Source organism: Dioscorea cayenensis, chromosome 5, assembly GCF_009730915.1.
Source record: "Dioscorea cayenensis subsp. rotundata cultivar TDr96_F1 chromosome 5, TDr96_F1_v2_PseudoChromosome.rev07_lg8_w22 25.fasta, whole genome shotgun sequence".
In the NCBI taxonomy this organism is placed as follows: Eukaryota; Viridiplantae; Streptophyta; class Magnoliopsida; order Dioscoreales; family Dioscoreaceae; genus Dioscorea; species Dioscorea cayenensis.
Genome location: NC_052475.1, coordinates 29,410,655 through 29,427,296, shown reverse-complemented (window position 1 = coordinate 29,427,296; position 16,642 = coordinate 29,410,655). Strand labels below are relative to the sequence as shown.

The 16,642-nt window shown below is 33.7% G+C and overlaps 1 protein-coding gene across 2 annotated transcripts; it reads right to left on the bottom strand.

Moving 5' to 3' along the window:
* Positions 1-1,648: 1,648 nt before the first annotated feature.
* LOC120260483 (cell division cycle 5-like protein) lies at positions 1,649-16,543 on the bottom strand. Of its 2 annotated transcripts, XM_039267968.1 has the most exons (8): positions 16,128-16,543; positions 13,689-15,416; positions 11,405-11,580; positions 3,556-3,985; positions 3,166-3,406; positions 2,706-2,884; positions 2,183-2,532; positions 1,649-2,113 (listed from the first exon to the last, which is right to left on the bottom strand). In XM_039267968.1, the coding sequence occupies exons 1-8, from the start codon at positions 16,302-16,304 to the stop codon at positions 1,765-1,767; spliced, it is 3,630 nt and encodes a 1,209-aa protein (XP_039123902.1). In that variant the 5' UTR covers positions 16,305-16,543; the 3' UTR covers positions 1,649-1,764. The 2 variants fall into 2 exon arrangements, with proteins under 2 accessions (XP_039123902.1, XP_039123903.1); XM_039267969.1 differs by lacking the exons at positions 1,649-2,113; positions 2,183-2,532; positions 2,706-2,884; positions 3,166-3,406; positions 3,556-3,985 and adding an exon at positions 9,557-10,905 and having other exon boundaries at positions 11,299-11,580.
* Between the last annotated feature and the right edge of the window lie 99 nt (positions 16,544-16,642).

Genomic DNA, 16,642 nt, shown 5'->3' with positions numbered 1-16,642 from the left:
GAGAGTTTCAAACAATTCCCTGATGAAATGACCATCAAATCAACAATGCTAAAAATGAGTTTCCAGATGAATGTAGATAGAAGTGTAAACTGTTTGACTGGTTAAAATTAAATCAAAATTCATTTTCCACATGGTTCTTAATGGAGTATGAATAGAATTAAGCATATGAATTATCATATTATCAAGAGTATAAACACTTACAATTTGCAATAATGTTTGTGTTTGAATTTGATAATCTTTGTTCAGATTCTCTGATTAGACAAGAGCACAAAGGATAAAATTCAGTGACGATGACATTTCTGATGTCAATTGAAAAAATTGATTGAGCTATTTTGTATTGATTTCTAAGCTTTTGATTTCAAATTGCATAGTGGACAATTAGAAATAGATACATTTACCATGTTTACTGCAGTAATAACAGAGCCATTTGAGAAATAAGAGAAGAGAAGAAGGTGCTGAGTAATAGAGGGGGAGAAAGAAGAAAAGACTCGCAAGAGTCTCTTTATTTTTCTTCTCAAATTACTTTACACTTTGTTATCATGTTCCTTGATCTCTTTTTCACTTATTCTTTGCGTGTAACTAGCAATTATTAGCATTTATATGATGCATTTTGATAAAACAAACAGATCAATGCAAGTTAGACATTAGAAGAGGCAAAGTATATATTATCAAATGATCAAAACTCTAGACATCATTAGACTTGCCAGGATGAATAGAAAAAATTGACACTAATGCAAAAGAATCTCCTTTACTGTTTATAGCACACCGTCTGTTCCATAGTTTCCTTCACAAATTACAAAGGGAACATACATAGAGAAAAATAAAGACTGAAAGACAAATCTCATCTCTTTAGGCTCTTCAATGGAGTTCTTGGATATAAATCTTACTCCTAAAGTTAGAATTCCGTAGCCAAAAGAGAGATTGCCACCACCCTTAAGTTCCATAGAGCTTCCATGATTTAGACATGCTGATGAACAACTTCAACAATTACAACGACAACAACAACGACTATTAGAAGTTTCACCACCTTTGGATGATCATCCACACTTATTAGTGATGCATTTTTTTCTCCCAACCTTCACTTAACCTTCTTTGCTTCTTCATTAGGCTTGAAGTTTTAACTTTTAAGAGAGTTCAACAACATCAAAACCACCACCTTATATAATTGGCTAATAACAAGCTACCATCACCATTGTCATTTGCTTCTCTAATATGTCAGGTCTCGAAGTCCCACCGGTCTTCTGAGATCAGTTCATCAGTGTTGCAAACACTAATAGGTAAGACAGAGATAGCCGCGGAGTTGGATGAACCAGATGCATTTAGAGTTTTCGATGGGATCATGGACATTCCAGCATGGTTGAGCGATGATAACAGCTCTGTTGTGAGTGTTACGAAAAACTACATCCTACAGCAGAATTTCGATGATTACCATTCAGCATTCCCATAATTAGACTACATATTATATTTGCCTCATCAATCTTGATCCAGTTCATCAGTAAATTAATGCACTCTGATTTTTTTTTTTCTTCTTCTTTTTGTAGCATGGAAATTGGAGGAATCAAAAGTTTTGATGGAGAATTGCTAGCCTAAATCAAATCAAAGAACCAAAATAAAATTCCACTATATATTCAAATCAATGAAATTTCATCATTAGATTAAAACAGTACTCTGTATACATTCATGCAGCAATACATCAGTACATTTATTTTCTTTATTAACTCAGGAAACTCATCAAATAAATCAATCAAAGTGCATTTTTTGTTTCTAATTATCTTTGTCTTCTTTGTAGTCCTGGTTGTTGTAAGGGCTGAAGAGCTCCATGAACCAGTTTCTCTTCCTCCATGATTGCCATCCCATCTCTGTGCAGATATCATCACTGTGATTAATGCTGTAGGTCGAGATGCAGTGCCTCTTGTAGAACCTTGTGGTCCTCTTCATGATCTCAGTTTCCTCGCTGACTTGCTCAAACATCGCCTCCACAGTTGGAAGCTTGAACCGCTCCTCAAGCAGCCTCTCCAGCCATTTGCACCGCAACTCCGATGTGTGAAGATTCGACACACTCTCAATGTACCCAACAAACGCCATGTGCGGTATCAAGGGATGTATCGTTCCTCTGAAATGATACATTAATATTTTTAACATGGTATCAGAGCTAATGCATTATGGCCAAAGAAATTGTTACCTGTAGAGTGGCATGAGTCCGGAATTGTTGACAATGAGTCCGTTAAATGGTTCAGGAAGGACTGATCTGAGTTTCTTCTTACCGTCGTAACCGGTTGTGAGGAAGACAATGTCTGCTTCAAGTTTAGAGTTGTCATCTAACATTAGTCCTTGTTCATAAAAGCAGAAATTGGATGACTTCTTGAACAGAATCCGGCCGTTGTCAGCCTCGGCAAAGAATTTCTCCGGCAAGATGGCCATTTGACAAGATGCATAGTCTTCTTCAAAGGGATGGTCTGGCTTGAGTCCATACTTAGCCAGAGGGAGCTTCCATGATAAATATGATTCTATAAACTTGGACACTGCCTTCCTCTGTGTATAATATCAAACATTCATTGTTCACAAATTAACTTTGACTATGTCCATTAACCATCATCCTTGTATATTTTATAATAATATAATAGAGAAATTTTTAACCCAAAAATATATATATATATATATATATATATATATATATAGATATATACATACAAAGAGGCACATACCACTGGGTTTAAAAGATGGCAAAGGAAAGAGCTGAAGAGGCCTTGATTAGGATGTTCATGTAGGAACTGAGAAGACCTTGTTGCATAGAACAAGAAGAAAGGCAAGCCCCATATTGAATAAGATGGCACAATCCAATGCAATGTCCTTATGACCATTGTGCATGGCTGACCATCAGGACCTTCAAACAAAAAATTGAAAAAAGAAAACCATCATCTGACTTGAAAGTCAATACCACATTCAATTCATAGAAAAAGCTTACTTTTGATAAAACCAAGATTCTTTACTTGGATATGTATGAGTTATACTTACTTTCTCTATTAAACAACTTCAATCTTTTCAAGAAAAAGGTGTTCAAAAGGACTTTATTTTAACTTCAAGTATATAAAGCTATCATGCAATATATATATGTATATATATGCATGTTAATTAATTAATGTTTTTAATTATAATGATATATACCTTGATTAGCCTTAGCACATTCAGTAGCAAGATCAATGCCTGATTTCTTATAGCCAACAACCACAACCTTCTTCCCTTTCATCAACTCTTGAGAGGCTTCTTCGTCCAACTTACAGTAATCCAAAGTATGCATCACCTTCCCATTAAAAACCTCTGGCCCTTTGCCTTGAGGAAAGATTGGCATGTTTGGCACATCCCCATACTTTCCAATGCACATCACCACAAATCCAAACTTGTACCACTGCCATTAAAAATTCATTATTTAACTAATCAAACATCATTCATATTTAATCAACTACCTCAAAGTTTTTAACTGATGATCACTGCATGAATAATAATAATAATAATAATAATAATAATAATAATAATAATATATGCATGCACATGTACCTTAATTTCATGTGATCCAGCAGTGATCACTCCGACCTCCCAAACAGGATGATCGGCAAGAGCACGGCCATTACCGCCCCACAGTTCAGTTAATCCTACCTTGTTCTTATCTCCGATGAACCGAATTTCGACTACCTTAGTGTTCAGCATTATATTATTCCATAAATCAAAATGTGTTGCATAGTCATGCAAGTAGTCAAGTATTTCGGTGTATGTCGGGAAGGAAACATCGGTTCGATCTTTCCATGGATAGTCGGAGAACTCATAGTCGGTTCGAGGAGTCTGCAACCTTGTTGAAGTGAATGAGCAGTTCCTCCAAACTCCTCCGATGCCACCCGTGGCCTCGAACAACATCGGATCAAACTTCTTCAGTTGTTTAGCAGCTACTACACCACTTATCCCTCCACCTATTATAGCAACCCTAGAATTCCATCCATTTTCCATGGCCACTACTTGTTTTTATTTCTCAAATGAAGGTGTGAAGGTATTAGCTAGGTATATATGAAGGTTTGTAGTGAAGGAAATGAGAGAACACACTGAGGTTTATATAGAGATTTGACACGTGCAATGCACATGAGTCTAAGGTTTTTTCTTGGAAGGGAAGGGTGTTGAGTTCAGCAATCAAAAATCAAAAACTTGACTTTGTATCAAGAACTATATCATGCATGAATATATATGTAAACACAAATTAACCCTAATGCATATATAATGTGATCATGATCATCTTTATATATATATATACCTAATTACCATTCATGCATGCATATATACATGTATAATGCATACATGCTTATATGAGAAGATTGATGAGTGAATGCAAGGAAATTACATCAAAATATAGACAGCATTATATTCTCTAGTTTGAAAGGAATTAATTAAGTGTTATGAATCAAACCCTTGTGCTTTTGACCTTTGGACTAAGGCTAACATGCATGAATGTTGTTTCAGTGTCATGTAAATGACATGTGTTTAGGCATATGCATGCATGTCTTATTAATTCTTGTTCTTGTTCTTGTTCTTGTTCTTCCTTTTTTTTTTTAAAGGGTTTTCAAATTTCAGCAGGGGTGTGAGTGAGTTGACATCAACGTTGAAGTCTTGCATGTTTTTCCCTTGTTTTGACTAGTTGAAGTTTTTCTATTCCCATGTTTGGTATATGCATGACTTTTTCCATGTTTCAACTGTTTAAAAATACTCATATATATGATCTGGTGCTTAATTTTGGTCTTCCATAAATTAATAAAACCAAGTCATAGTGAGAGTTTGTAAGCACAATACCAACTTCCTAACATTTACCAATTATAATATATATATATATACTAACCATTAACAATATGTTTATTTATATATATATATATATATATACCTTAACAACTCCATGATCTTATGATCATGATCAATATAGTACTGTTTTTTTCACTGGAGAAGACCGCCATGAGAAGAATTAACTATAGTGCATATACATATATATATATATATATATATATATATATATATATATATATATATATATATATTATAAATGTGGAAAGAGAAACAACCAAGAAGTTACTTTATTGCATATGCTGGAGATCAAGATCAAGAAGAAGAAGATTGCAAGGAAACTGATTTGGAGTACAGATCAGGACTCATTCTTTGTATGATTTGATGTTAAGTTACAAGTGTACGTAGTTGAATTAACTTTTATTAGAACACCCTTAAGTTTAGGCACAGTAAATTATCTCCCTCATGAAATTAAGAAGAAATAATTAATTAGAAATGAAATTATCCAATTAAATGAGAAGGAAATTTCATAAAGGGAAAATACATGAGGAGTTTCTTAGTTATTCTTCATGAGTTTACCTTTTAATTAACTCAATCTTTGTTGATTAGTTTGCAATGGGAAATGCATGAACTTTCTTTTGAAGTGATGGAGAAGTTGGACTTTTGAATGGAATGGATGGAGGGAGTGGAAAAGAATTTATTTGGAATTCCTCATCATCAAGGTACAAATTAATTGAGGAAATTTTAGAGAAAATTATGAAGTAAATTCTTGTCAAATAATTCTACTTTCAATGGACCTTTCTATTTCTAGAACAGCACAAGTTTAAACTCTTGTGATACTTCACATGTATATTCTTAAAGCATTATATATATATATATATATATTTCTATTTCTAGAACAGCACAAGTTTAAACTCTTGTGATACTTCACATGTATATTCTTAAAGCATTATATATATATATATATATATATATATATATATATATATATATATATATATATATATATATATATAAAGCTAAATTTGATCACTAACTAAATATGATGTTTTACCTAATTTTTTTTTCCATGCATGCATGCATGCATGCATGAACGTTACGTCATTATCAAGCCTTTGTTATGTTTAGCATTATAACATATATGGTTTCATTTCATTTTTAATATTCTTATCTTAAACTGTTATATTAAGTTTGCAGAAGAGATTAGGATTGAGATCATCAAAACTATTTGGAGTTATATAGGTTCTCTTTGTTTTAAGTTGGTAATTTTGTTATCAAGAGTTGAAAATTAATTATTGGTATATTTAACCAAGTAATCAAGAAGGAGATTAATTATATTGTAAAGTAGAAAGAATTTGATCTTATATAATTAAAATATATTGAGAAAGAATAAAAAGGGGACAAATTAAGTTGAGAGAGTGAGATAGAGACATGGAAATTAAGAAAAGTCTTGAGGGAGATGCTTGAGAAAATATGTTATTGATAATTATTAGCAAAGGGAGGAGAAATAATAGAACAAAAGACTAATTGAAGCATAAATTGGAAAAAGAGTAGACTAAACAAATGAGATAGAGATAGAGAATGTGACAAAAACCACAGGAATAAAGATAATTTAAAGCAAATTAATGCACGCTTTTAGAATTTTCATATTAAAGTTTGTTTTTAAAAGACTATATAGTTATTAGAAATAATGTGTTTATTATTATTATTATTATTATTATTATTATTATTATTATTATTATTATTTTACAATGGTTTTTTTATACTTGTGTTAAATTAATGTTTGTAGCTGATTGATATAGCAACACTTGTAATGATATAAGGCTACCAATTAAATTGCAATTAAGGGTTAAGATTACTCTGTTAGAAGCCATTAATTTTTTGGATATTCTTGTAATTATTATTAATTATAAATTAATAAAATCATTATATTTTGATATATTTTGTATTGGAGCTAGTCAATTTATTTGATGGGAATAATATATATATATATATATATGAAAGTTTTACAGATTTACAGACAATTATATTATTTTAGAAATCAAATAAACAATTCAACATTTGTTTTTTTATGAAAATAATAATAAATTAAATTAAATTAAATTAATCACGTATCCTTCAAGATGCATGTAAACTAGTGGAGAAGAAAAGAGAAGAACTCCATTAATTAATGTTTCTTCATTTATGACACCATGAGATAATGAACACTTGGTCCTCTGTATATGAATGTATATATGTTTTTCTACGCCTTTTTATCAATGATATCCAAAATAAAGTTTTCCAATTCATGAACAGAAGTGATACACTAATTTCTTCTGATAGAGACACCCTTAAAAATAAATAAATAAATAAATAAATCCCTTTTTTAATTTATTATAATGAATGAAAGAAAATTTTGCTTGCATACTAATTTATAAAAGTAAATAATCACTGATATATTTTTATAAAAATTATATTTATTTATTTACCCTGATAACATAATTATATATTTATATACTTTTATGTTTAAAAATCAACTTACAAATTTTTCCTTCAAATTATTTTCATAAAATGAATGAAAAAAAAAGTAAGAAAAGTTTAGTTCTTTAATAAAATTTTTTAAATAATTTTTTTATCCTAAAGGTATATAAGTAAATAATATTTGTATAAAAGTGTATTTTTTATTTTTTTTATTTTTGCAGAAGTATACAAACAAAAAAAAGAAACTAATGAAAAATAAATTTAACTCAAGTAGATTTGATACTTTGATTGATTGGGCTAGCTCTTAAACAATAGATATCTAACTAACCCTTTTGTTAGGATAAAAAATTAATTATGATAAACTGTTCTAATCCACATTAGTAATATCTTTTACATGTGCATGCGTATTAGTAGTTCAAACGTGACTAACATTTATAACATGTTAAATTTGAGACTTTTATGCCTACATCTACGTGTTTGATAGGACTTGTTTTTAACAGCATTAAATAACCCAAATATTTGTATTTATTCAAATGGTACACACTGTTCTTGTCAAATTATAGCATTTAATTGTGTAATAAAAATTTAGTAACATTTTAAGTTTCCAAATTAAACACGTAAAGCTTGCTAAGAAAGTCCAAATAATAGCAATAATAATAATAATAATAATAATAATAATAAAAATAGTCACATTAATTGGCGACATGGAGATGGTTTTTCTCTGATTCTTCCACAAAACATCAAGATTTCTATATATATATTTCTGTCATCAACTGGCATTAAATTTTTTCCAACTAATCATTTTAAGTTAAATTTAACATTTTGTGAGTGAAAAATAACTATAAAAAAAATTTTACTTTCCATATATAGGCCAAATATTTCATATTAGACTTTGAATCTATGCACATTTCTTCAGCCATTGGATCCATATCAACGGTCCCCATATGCCTCATGACCTTTACTCATCTGGGCCCCCACTTTTCTCTTCATCCTGCACCGTTCACTCCTCTATACCCAAATTACTAAAACACACTTATCTTTTTTTCTTTACACATTCAATGCCTCTCTTATTTTATGCTTTTTTTTATACGTCCACAGAAAATACATTCACGGTGTGTGTATATAATATATTCTCACCGTATATATATATATATATATGTATATATTCAATTGCTTGCTAACCACTTTGTGTTTTTAAATATCAGATATAAAAATATTTATTATTTGTAAAGCAGCATATATATTTGTCTATATATATATATATATATATATATATATATATATTAAAAACATTAATAAATAGTGAATTCCTAACGATTTTATTGTATTCACTTTGACTATGACTCATATAATTAATTAATGTTGAAAGTCACTAGTCATAAATATAATCGATGTATAAATATAAAAGAGGGAAATTAAGCATTAATTAGTGAAAGTATAGGCAAGCAAGATTATTTAATGTGTTTCATCAATGGAAGGACCATTTTGAAGATTTGATATTAGTCCGGGGGTAAGACCAGAAAACAAACTTTAAAAACGTTGGGAAAGAGAGGGACAACGAGGTACATCAAAATTTTCTTTGTTTTTCTTTCTCTCTTTGCAATATTCTAAATTTTGAAGATGAGAATTAATTGGTGTGTTTTCATTTAGCTTTTTGCATGGAAAATAGTACATATTTGCATGGAAAAATACTTCTTGCCAACTTTTGGAAGAGTACTTTTTCCCACGTTATTCAACCAAACCGAATAATTTTGTATGCGAATAAGTAACACTTTCTTTGCAAAATTTTATTTTATATTTTAAATAATAATAATAATAATTATTATTATTAATTATTTTTTAGTTAAAATTACATAGTTATAATTGAAAAAAAAATATTCTAATTAATATTAGTTAAACTACAACTTATAATAATACCTCGGATTAATTTGGGATAAAAGTTTTCTCAATTTAAATTCTAAACACATTTAGTAGAGCATTAATTGCTAAAATATTATTTATTTTGTTTGATTGTTTCTTCATGCAATAATATTGAACCCTAATGTGTTTAATAGTATTAAAAAAAATAATATCATATTTACCAAAACCTCAACATTTTGATTTTACAACAGAAACCACAAACCCAAGAACATCAGTAATTCAACATCAAAAAGGATGTGACAACCACCACATACATCACAAGAAAATAAATAAATAAGTAAATAAAAGTTTGTCATTTGGTCTCATTAGTAATTCCAACAAGAAAGCAATTCACAATAGAATCAAAAAGCCTGCCAAAATGGGAGTCCAGAAAAGAAAAGCTGAACTTTCACAGGGAATCGTTTTACCATCTTACACTCAAAAATAGGGTAAAAACTAAAAAGTACTTAAAAATACAGAGAAACCACATGAAGTGAAAAACACTTGCAGAGAATAAAGGCATCTACAAGGAGCAGCAACAACAATCTACCAGAGCACTGCTAAGAAGCTTCAAGATGACAACAGCCAAAAATAGTGAACCCAACTGGATTGATTTTTGACTATCTTCTCTTTGGATTCTGGAAGCAACATATTAGACATTAAAAGGTCACAGACATGTAAAAAGACTTTCTTGTTTCAGTTACCAAATCTGTTTTATACTTCCGTGGTGTCACGGCCAACTGGAGCTAGTTCGGAGATTGGAATTTCATCAGATGTCTTATTGTTGGGAATATCAAGTGAGCTTACTGAATCAGGATGGCTTGAATTGTCATGTGCTATTTGTTCCTCTGAACTTGGATCGGGCACTTGAGCGGTTAAGCTAGCCAATGTTTCCTCCATGTGGTCAGAAATAGAATCAGGCTTCCCAACTAATGTTCCGGATTCCTGAATGCTTGAATCAACAATCATGGTTTCGTCCGCCAGGGGATTAATGATCGGATTTTCAACAGGAATATTTTTATGATGATCCGATACAGAAACAGGAGAACTATTTCCAGCTTGCTCAATTGATGCATTATTTGAGTTGGCAGTCACAATCTCCTTATCTGAAGGGACCACATTCACAGAATGGCCAGCTTGATCTTGAGCATCAATTTCTTTTGGACATGAATTTTCCACATGCAATTGGCTAATTGATTTTTGAACAGTGGATTCTTCAGGAGAGATGTCAGTTTCGGACAAGTTTGGTTTTGGCAAATCAGCTTGACTAGAACGAGATGGTGGGTTCTCCTCAGTGGCATCTACCATTTCCTGATCCAGACTCCTCTCTCCTGATTCTCCAGGAGTTTGATTCTTGACAGCCATTTCCTCTTCGAGAGCACAATTCAATTTGGCAATTTCTTCCTCAAAAGATCGGTTCTTTGCAGCAGTCTGTTCCTCAAGCTCACGATTCTTCATGGCAATTTCTTCCTGTATCCTCAGTTTTTCTTTGTGCTCTGCAAGAATTGTTTGGACTCTTTCATACTCAACCAAAAGCTCCCCATACTGATTCTGTAGGGTCCTTTCCAGCTCTCTCTGTTTGTTGACTTCTTCAATCAAGTTATTGACTCTGTGAGAACCAGCCACTTGTTCCTGCTTTTGTAATGTTCGGAAACATTCAACCTCTGTTCTGGCAGTGTCTATCTGTTTGTAGGTGGCCTCAATTTGTGACCACAGTTTTCCGGCCCTTGTCTGCACAATAAATAAAACACATTCTCAGCTTCACGAAATTACGATCATAGTAAGAGAATGAAGACAAAAAAAAAATATCACACAAGTTAAAGAAATCAATACCAAGGAATGGCTACATCTAGCAGTATCAACATATTTGACAATACAAAAAATTAAACTAAAGAATAGATTGTCATAATAAGGTAGAAGCATCAACATATCAGTACATTGTCTGGACACTTCTGTCAAAAGAATAACAAACCAGAAATAAAGAAGTCTGAAAAGAGATTGTCATCATATATAAGGTAGAAATATCAGCACTCACAAACAAGTATAAAGGAGTTCTGTGAAAAATGCAAAATTGAGCTAAACGAAAGATATAAACATGAACATGGCTCGAGTACTATGATATACCTGATATCCATGAGTTAGAACTTTAATCTTCTGTTCCAATCGAGTAGCCTTCTTTGCCTCGTCATCCAGTCTGCTCTTCATAATCTCAAATTCACTTTGTAGAGCAGTGAGTTTGTCACTATTAGCAGCAACACTAGCAAGACCATAATGATTACGAGTGGGAAGATACATAAGATCTTCCAGGCATGCATCACGTGCTTTAACAAAATCATCCAAGGATTCATTCTCATGCCCCATCGCTACTTGAAGAAACTCAACCTCTTCTGTGATCAGAGAATCAGCCTATACCACCAAAAGCTCAAGTTATTAACTCCCAGATCCACACTACACCAGAATATACAAGTAATATTTAAGTGCAAAACCCACAAGGTACATTGCCAGGTTGTGTCCTAGCACAGGCACTGAAGAGTGCGTTATATAATATAACAAAAGAATGTAAGAACTAGATTATCTTCAAATCCAACAAATTGTGGAGCCAACGGTCACAGAATTTCATGTTGAAGTGAAACCGTGCTTCAGATAATACTAAACAAGCAAGATCCATAGATAAACGAAGGATCATTTTTGCGTGTCCATAAAAATGAATGGTCATGGATCTACTAGACATAAGGATACCCAGATATGGGGAAGCTGTAAGTTGGGTCATGGATTGGAGTGAGAGAAAAAAAAAACATATAAATAAACAAGCCTGCTAACCAACCCATATGGTAGATGAGTATAGATTCTGAAGATGAGAAGAAGATGCTTTCAAGCGCAACAAAGATTAAAAATCCTTTTTGAATCAGACGTCCATCTAATGTGAACTTGACAAGAACTTCAAATTGCACGATTTGTAAAGGAATGATTGAGAATTAGCTAAAAGCAGCAATCCACTGTGTACATCAAAGGATAGCAGGGTCAGAAAAGAAGTACGAAAAATGGAAGTAGATAGAGTGGAAGAATGGTATGTTAAGTAGCAGGAGAAAGAAACACACTATGAAGGAACCAATATCACCATGTCCCATAACCAATCCCCAAAGCTTCAGACATGGATTGGGCCATCCCAAAGCCTTGACATCACAAAATTACGAATATAAAAAAGGTAATGATGCCACTAAGTAAAACAAAAGGAAAGGGCCCCAATATAATTTGCATTCATGTAGAAGATTCAGGGAAGGAGGAAGCCATAAGAGAAAGAAGTACAAGGAACAGAAGGTAGAGCACTTCGACCTTCTTACATTCAATAAAACAAAGCGAAATATTAGATCCATCATACATTAAATTGCCCGTATATTTCATAAAATTGGCATAAAATTAATCCAAGAAATTATCCTTCAATCACTGGCATCAAACATCCTATCTCTTTCACATCTTTTGCCCTTAACCACGTTCCAATCACTACCACCCGCATCCTTTCCAATGTTAAGGTATTATATCATGGTAAATAGAAATTTCTGTAATACTCACTCTCATCCTACTTTAGATTTGGCCAACATTGTACAGTTATCACATTCAAGAAAGATAATATTATGATAATTTACATGTTCACCTCCCTCACCAGTGTAGAGGGTAATCATTGAATTTACAACATTAAAAAATCCAAATTATTTTGCTTTTCACAGCAAAAATTATGCTCAATATACAAAAAATTTTAATCAGTGGACCAAAAGAAAACATAAATGACCAACCTCCGGTTAAATTGTCTCAACTGCTTATGATGGTTAGTCAACAATGGACCTTGTAAAATATAAACTCCACAAATTGAAAGCGCACACACACAGTGCCTACAAAGATAAGCAGCTTCAAAGTCTAAGCTTTTAATGGACAATTGCCCCACTGACACCTAATATCTTTTGGGCCAGGATACTTACAGTGCACAAGGTTTACAAGTTCGTGTTAGATCAACCAAAACGAGCACACTTTAAATTTTAGAAAGACTGGAAACCAGTTAGCAGCCTACCACACCACATGAATGCCATAAATAACTGAAATAAAAAGCTAATGACATAGTTCACATTCCTTTACTCAGGTTATAATATTTGAAAATAACAATTTAAAAAATTTCCAATAGTAAGAGCAAGATTGCCTTGTATATTTATCCACATTAAGTAGTCTCTTCCATTATCTTGAATGGAAACAGGTGATGAATTTAGCAACTTTGTGAATCATGTTATCACTTGGAAAATATAAAACTAAAACAGTAGTATGGTTGACCTTACTTTGTAATGTACGTAGAACTCAATGATGGAAGATGTACCAGCAGTTGGTATGATCAATTAAGTAAATTTATACTACATATAGAGATGTGATAGGATACACTGCAAGATGTAGTGTGACCAAGAAGCAGATAATTCAGACATTTAAATAGGACAGGAAAAAAATGAGCTACACAGCAAACGGTAGAAGCATACCTCATTCAGCTCATCCTCCTCAAAGTCTTCAATTTCAGGAATAGAAAGAGAAGATTTTCCATTGGCTGCCCGCTTAGAGCGTTTCTTTTTCTCCTTCTCTACTTTTTCGTCAAGTGGATACTTGGCATTATCATGTTCTAATAAAGAAAGAAGCTCTTTATTTATCATTTCCTCGGCTTGCTCAAATAAAGTAGGGGGGACAAAGGAGCTCTTGTCTTCATCACCCCTCATCAATAAATTTTTAATAAGCTCCAACGCAGCAGTAGGAGGTCTTGGAAGCTCCCTTTGCAAAACCTTCGATCTCTTCCTAAGCAAGGCTTCCAGCCTAGCCTGTTCTTGTGCCTTCTCTCTAGCTATTCTGTCTGACATGTCCTCTTCAATCTTCTCTTCAACTTCTTCATTCTCTTCTGGAATGGGTTGGATAACTATCTGATACTCATTCTTTGGCTGAGGAAGATTAGATAAGCCATATTGCAAGTTTCTTTTCAGCTCAGCCTGCCTACGAAGTTCAAGCTTTGCACTATTCTGCATCTCGATATCTTCATTTATGTGAAGTTCATCCCGGAAAGGAGTTGCTCTTGGTGTCACACCATAAGCATATGCATCTCTTGATGGAGTCATGCCTATTCTAGGGGTAAGACCCATAGGTCCAGGACTTGCCAAAGGAGTTGCCATGGGGTTTGGAGTCTGTATCTCCCTCTTCTTTGGGGTAACACCCGAAAAATCTGATGGGTGCAACTCAGGGTTCTCCCCACCTAAAAGTGGAGTTTGAGATTCTCTCAGGCGTGCAAGGTTCTCGGCTTCCATCATAATAGCATCACTTTTCCCACCTGGTGTTCTCTGTGGCGTCCGCAATGGGGTCATTCCTTGTCTTGGTGTCTGAGAATAATTTGCAAGAAGAGCACGTGTGGCACCACTCCCTTCAGCAAGCTCCTCATTACCCAAAATGAGATCACTTGCATAACCCATCTTTGCAATCTCCTCAAGTTCATGATCTGATATCTGTGGAGGCGGAAGCAACAATTTTGATCGCTTCCTAACAGCCTGTGGATCATTAAGTTTGTTTGCTTGTAAAATTGCAGAAGGAGCATCTTGCCTTTGTAAAATTTTGTTTTTCGCAATATCTAGCTTTCTTAATTGGGCTTCCACATCTGCCCTCCTTTTCCCTTCCAACTCCTCAATCGTTGTTGGAAACTTAGGTTGCTGTGCAGGTCTTTCCTCATCAACAACATCATAGAAACCAGGAGGAGGTCTCTTCTCAAATGGTATCTCTGAATTATAATCTATCCCCTTTCTTTTCCTCTTCCTTTGCCTTGTGTGAATTCCAGCAGCTTTAAGTTCTCTCCTCTTCTGCAAGGAGGCAAGCCTTCTTGCTTCTTCAAGCTGTTTCTCCCTGGCCTTCCTTTTTGCCTTTTTCCCCCTGGTATTAGCCAACCGAGCCCGTGCTTCTGAAAGCATTTCCTTCTCATCTTCATCCATATCAACAGGATCCGGACGTGCCGGTTTCGATTCAGGGTTTGGATCAATCTCTCCTGGACGCAACTTACGGGGATCATCACTGGGCTCATAGTTCTCATCCTTGACACAGGCTGCATCAAGTAGTTTCTCATAACGCTCAAGGCACTGGGATGGTGTCCTGCCAACAATAGGAGCAATTGTTCTCCATTGGGTAGGCATGAGTTTTGCAAGATGAAGCAATTTCTCATCTTCTTCCCTCGTCCACTCAGTCTGAAAATAAACCCAATGGAAATTATATTCCCAGGCTAAACATTTGCCTAAAACTACAAGAAACAGTTCACTTTCACAAGTGAGGGTAAAAATTAGAAATCCCAAGAGCAACAAAAGCATGAGACTTTATAACAAAAACTTATCTCTGTGAAATCCAAATATTAGGACAAAGAAGACCATGAAAATTTTAAAAATGGCATGCACAGGTTAGCCGAAAAGAAGTAAAAGTAAATCAAAATAAGGTTTATCATATGCACTTCTCATCAGAAATAGCAAACATATGCTTCACAAAATAAAATTAATAAACAGATCCATAAAGGCAAACAAGTAAAAGAATGAGAAATGTGGCACCATTACTATGAGTTTCTCTACCAAAATAACAAAAGACAAGCTAGCTAGAAAATTCAAGTACAGAGAGCAATCATCCGTCAAAATGGCACTGAATTCTAAAATGCCCACCACTCCAAAAAAAACTAATCTGCAATCAAAGAAAGACAGCATACTCTAACCAGATTATATCAATTAAAATATACCAAAAGATAACAAAAAATCACCAATTCAGAAGCTCAAAAGAGCCAACCTAAAACCGAATTAATGATTAAAGTTTTTAAATCGTGCAGATAGTAACCTCGAACTGCAGGTCTCTAAACGAGATTAATCCAAAAAACAAACTAAAACAAAGACCTTCATATCAAGGGATCAAGGACGAACCTTTTTGATGGAGGGATCAAGCCACTCATACCAGCGAGCCTTGCACTGCTTGGCCGATTTCCTCACAAGGAGCGACGAGATTCTGGCCCATTGATTCTTGCCATATTTCATCACCGCCGCTTTGAGGATCTCATCTTCCGTGTTCTTCCACACGCCGCCCTTTATCATAATCCTCATCTTGCCGACCTTGTTATGCTCCTCCTTGCCTCCTCTAGGGTTTCAGATAATCGATTTCGAGGGTTTCAGCAATCCTGAGGCGCCGGAGCTCCTAGATCGGGAAACGGATGCATAGAATTCTAAAGCTTGAGCATTTGGATCGCTCGCTAGGGTTTTTGGATTTCTAGGGTTCGGATATACCTCGCTCTCTCACGCGAAGCGAAATCGTTTTATTTTCCCTTTTTTTTTCTTTTTTTTTTTTTGGGGGATACCTAGAAAATTGAAAATTTCACATATAATCCCTCATAAAAGTGAATATGTGTTTTTTTATATATAACCCCACAAATGTTATATTTTGC

What these genes read in the sequence shown, in the direction of transcription:
- LOC120260483 (XM_039267968.1), bottom strand. Translation starts at nt 16,304, where the DNA reads ATGAGGATTATGATAAAGGGCGGCGTGTGGAAGAACACGGAAGATGAG. An exon ending in GCTAATAGTGACAAACTCAC is followed by an intron (nt 3,986 to 11,404) that starts TGCTCTACAAAG and finishes GGAAAATGGATG; the next exon opens with GAATTCTAGGGTTGCTATAA. An exon ending in GGACTCATGCCACTCTACAG is followed by an intron (nt 2,114 to 2,182) that starts GTAACAATTTCT and finishes GTATCATTTCAG; the next exon opens with AGGAACGATACATCCCTTGA.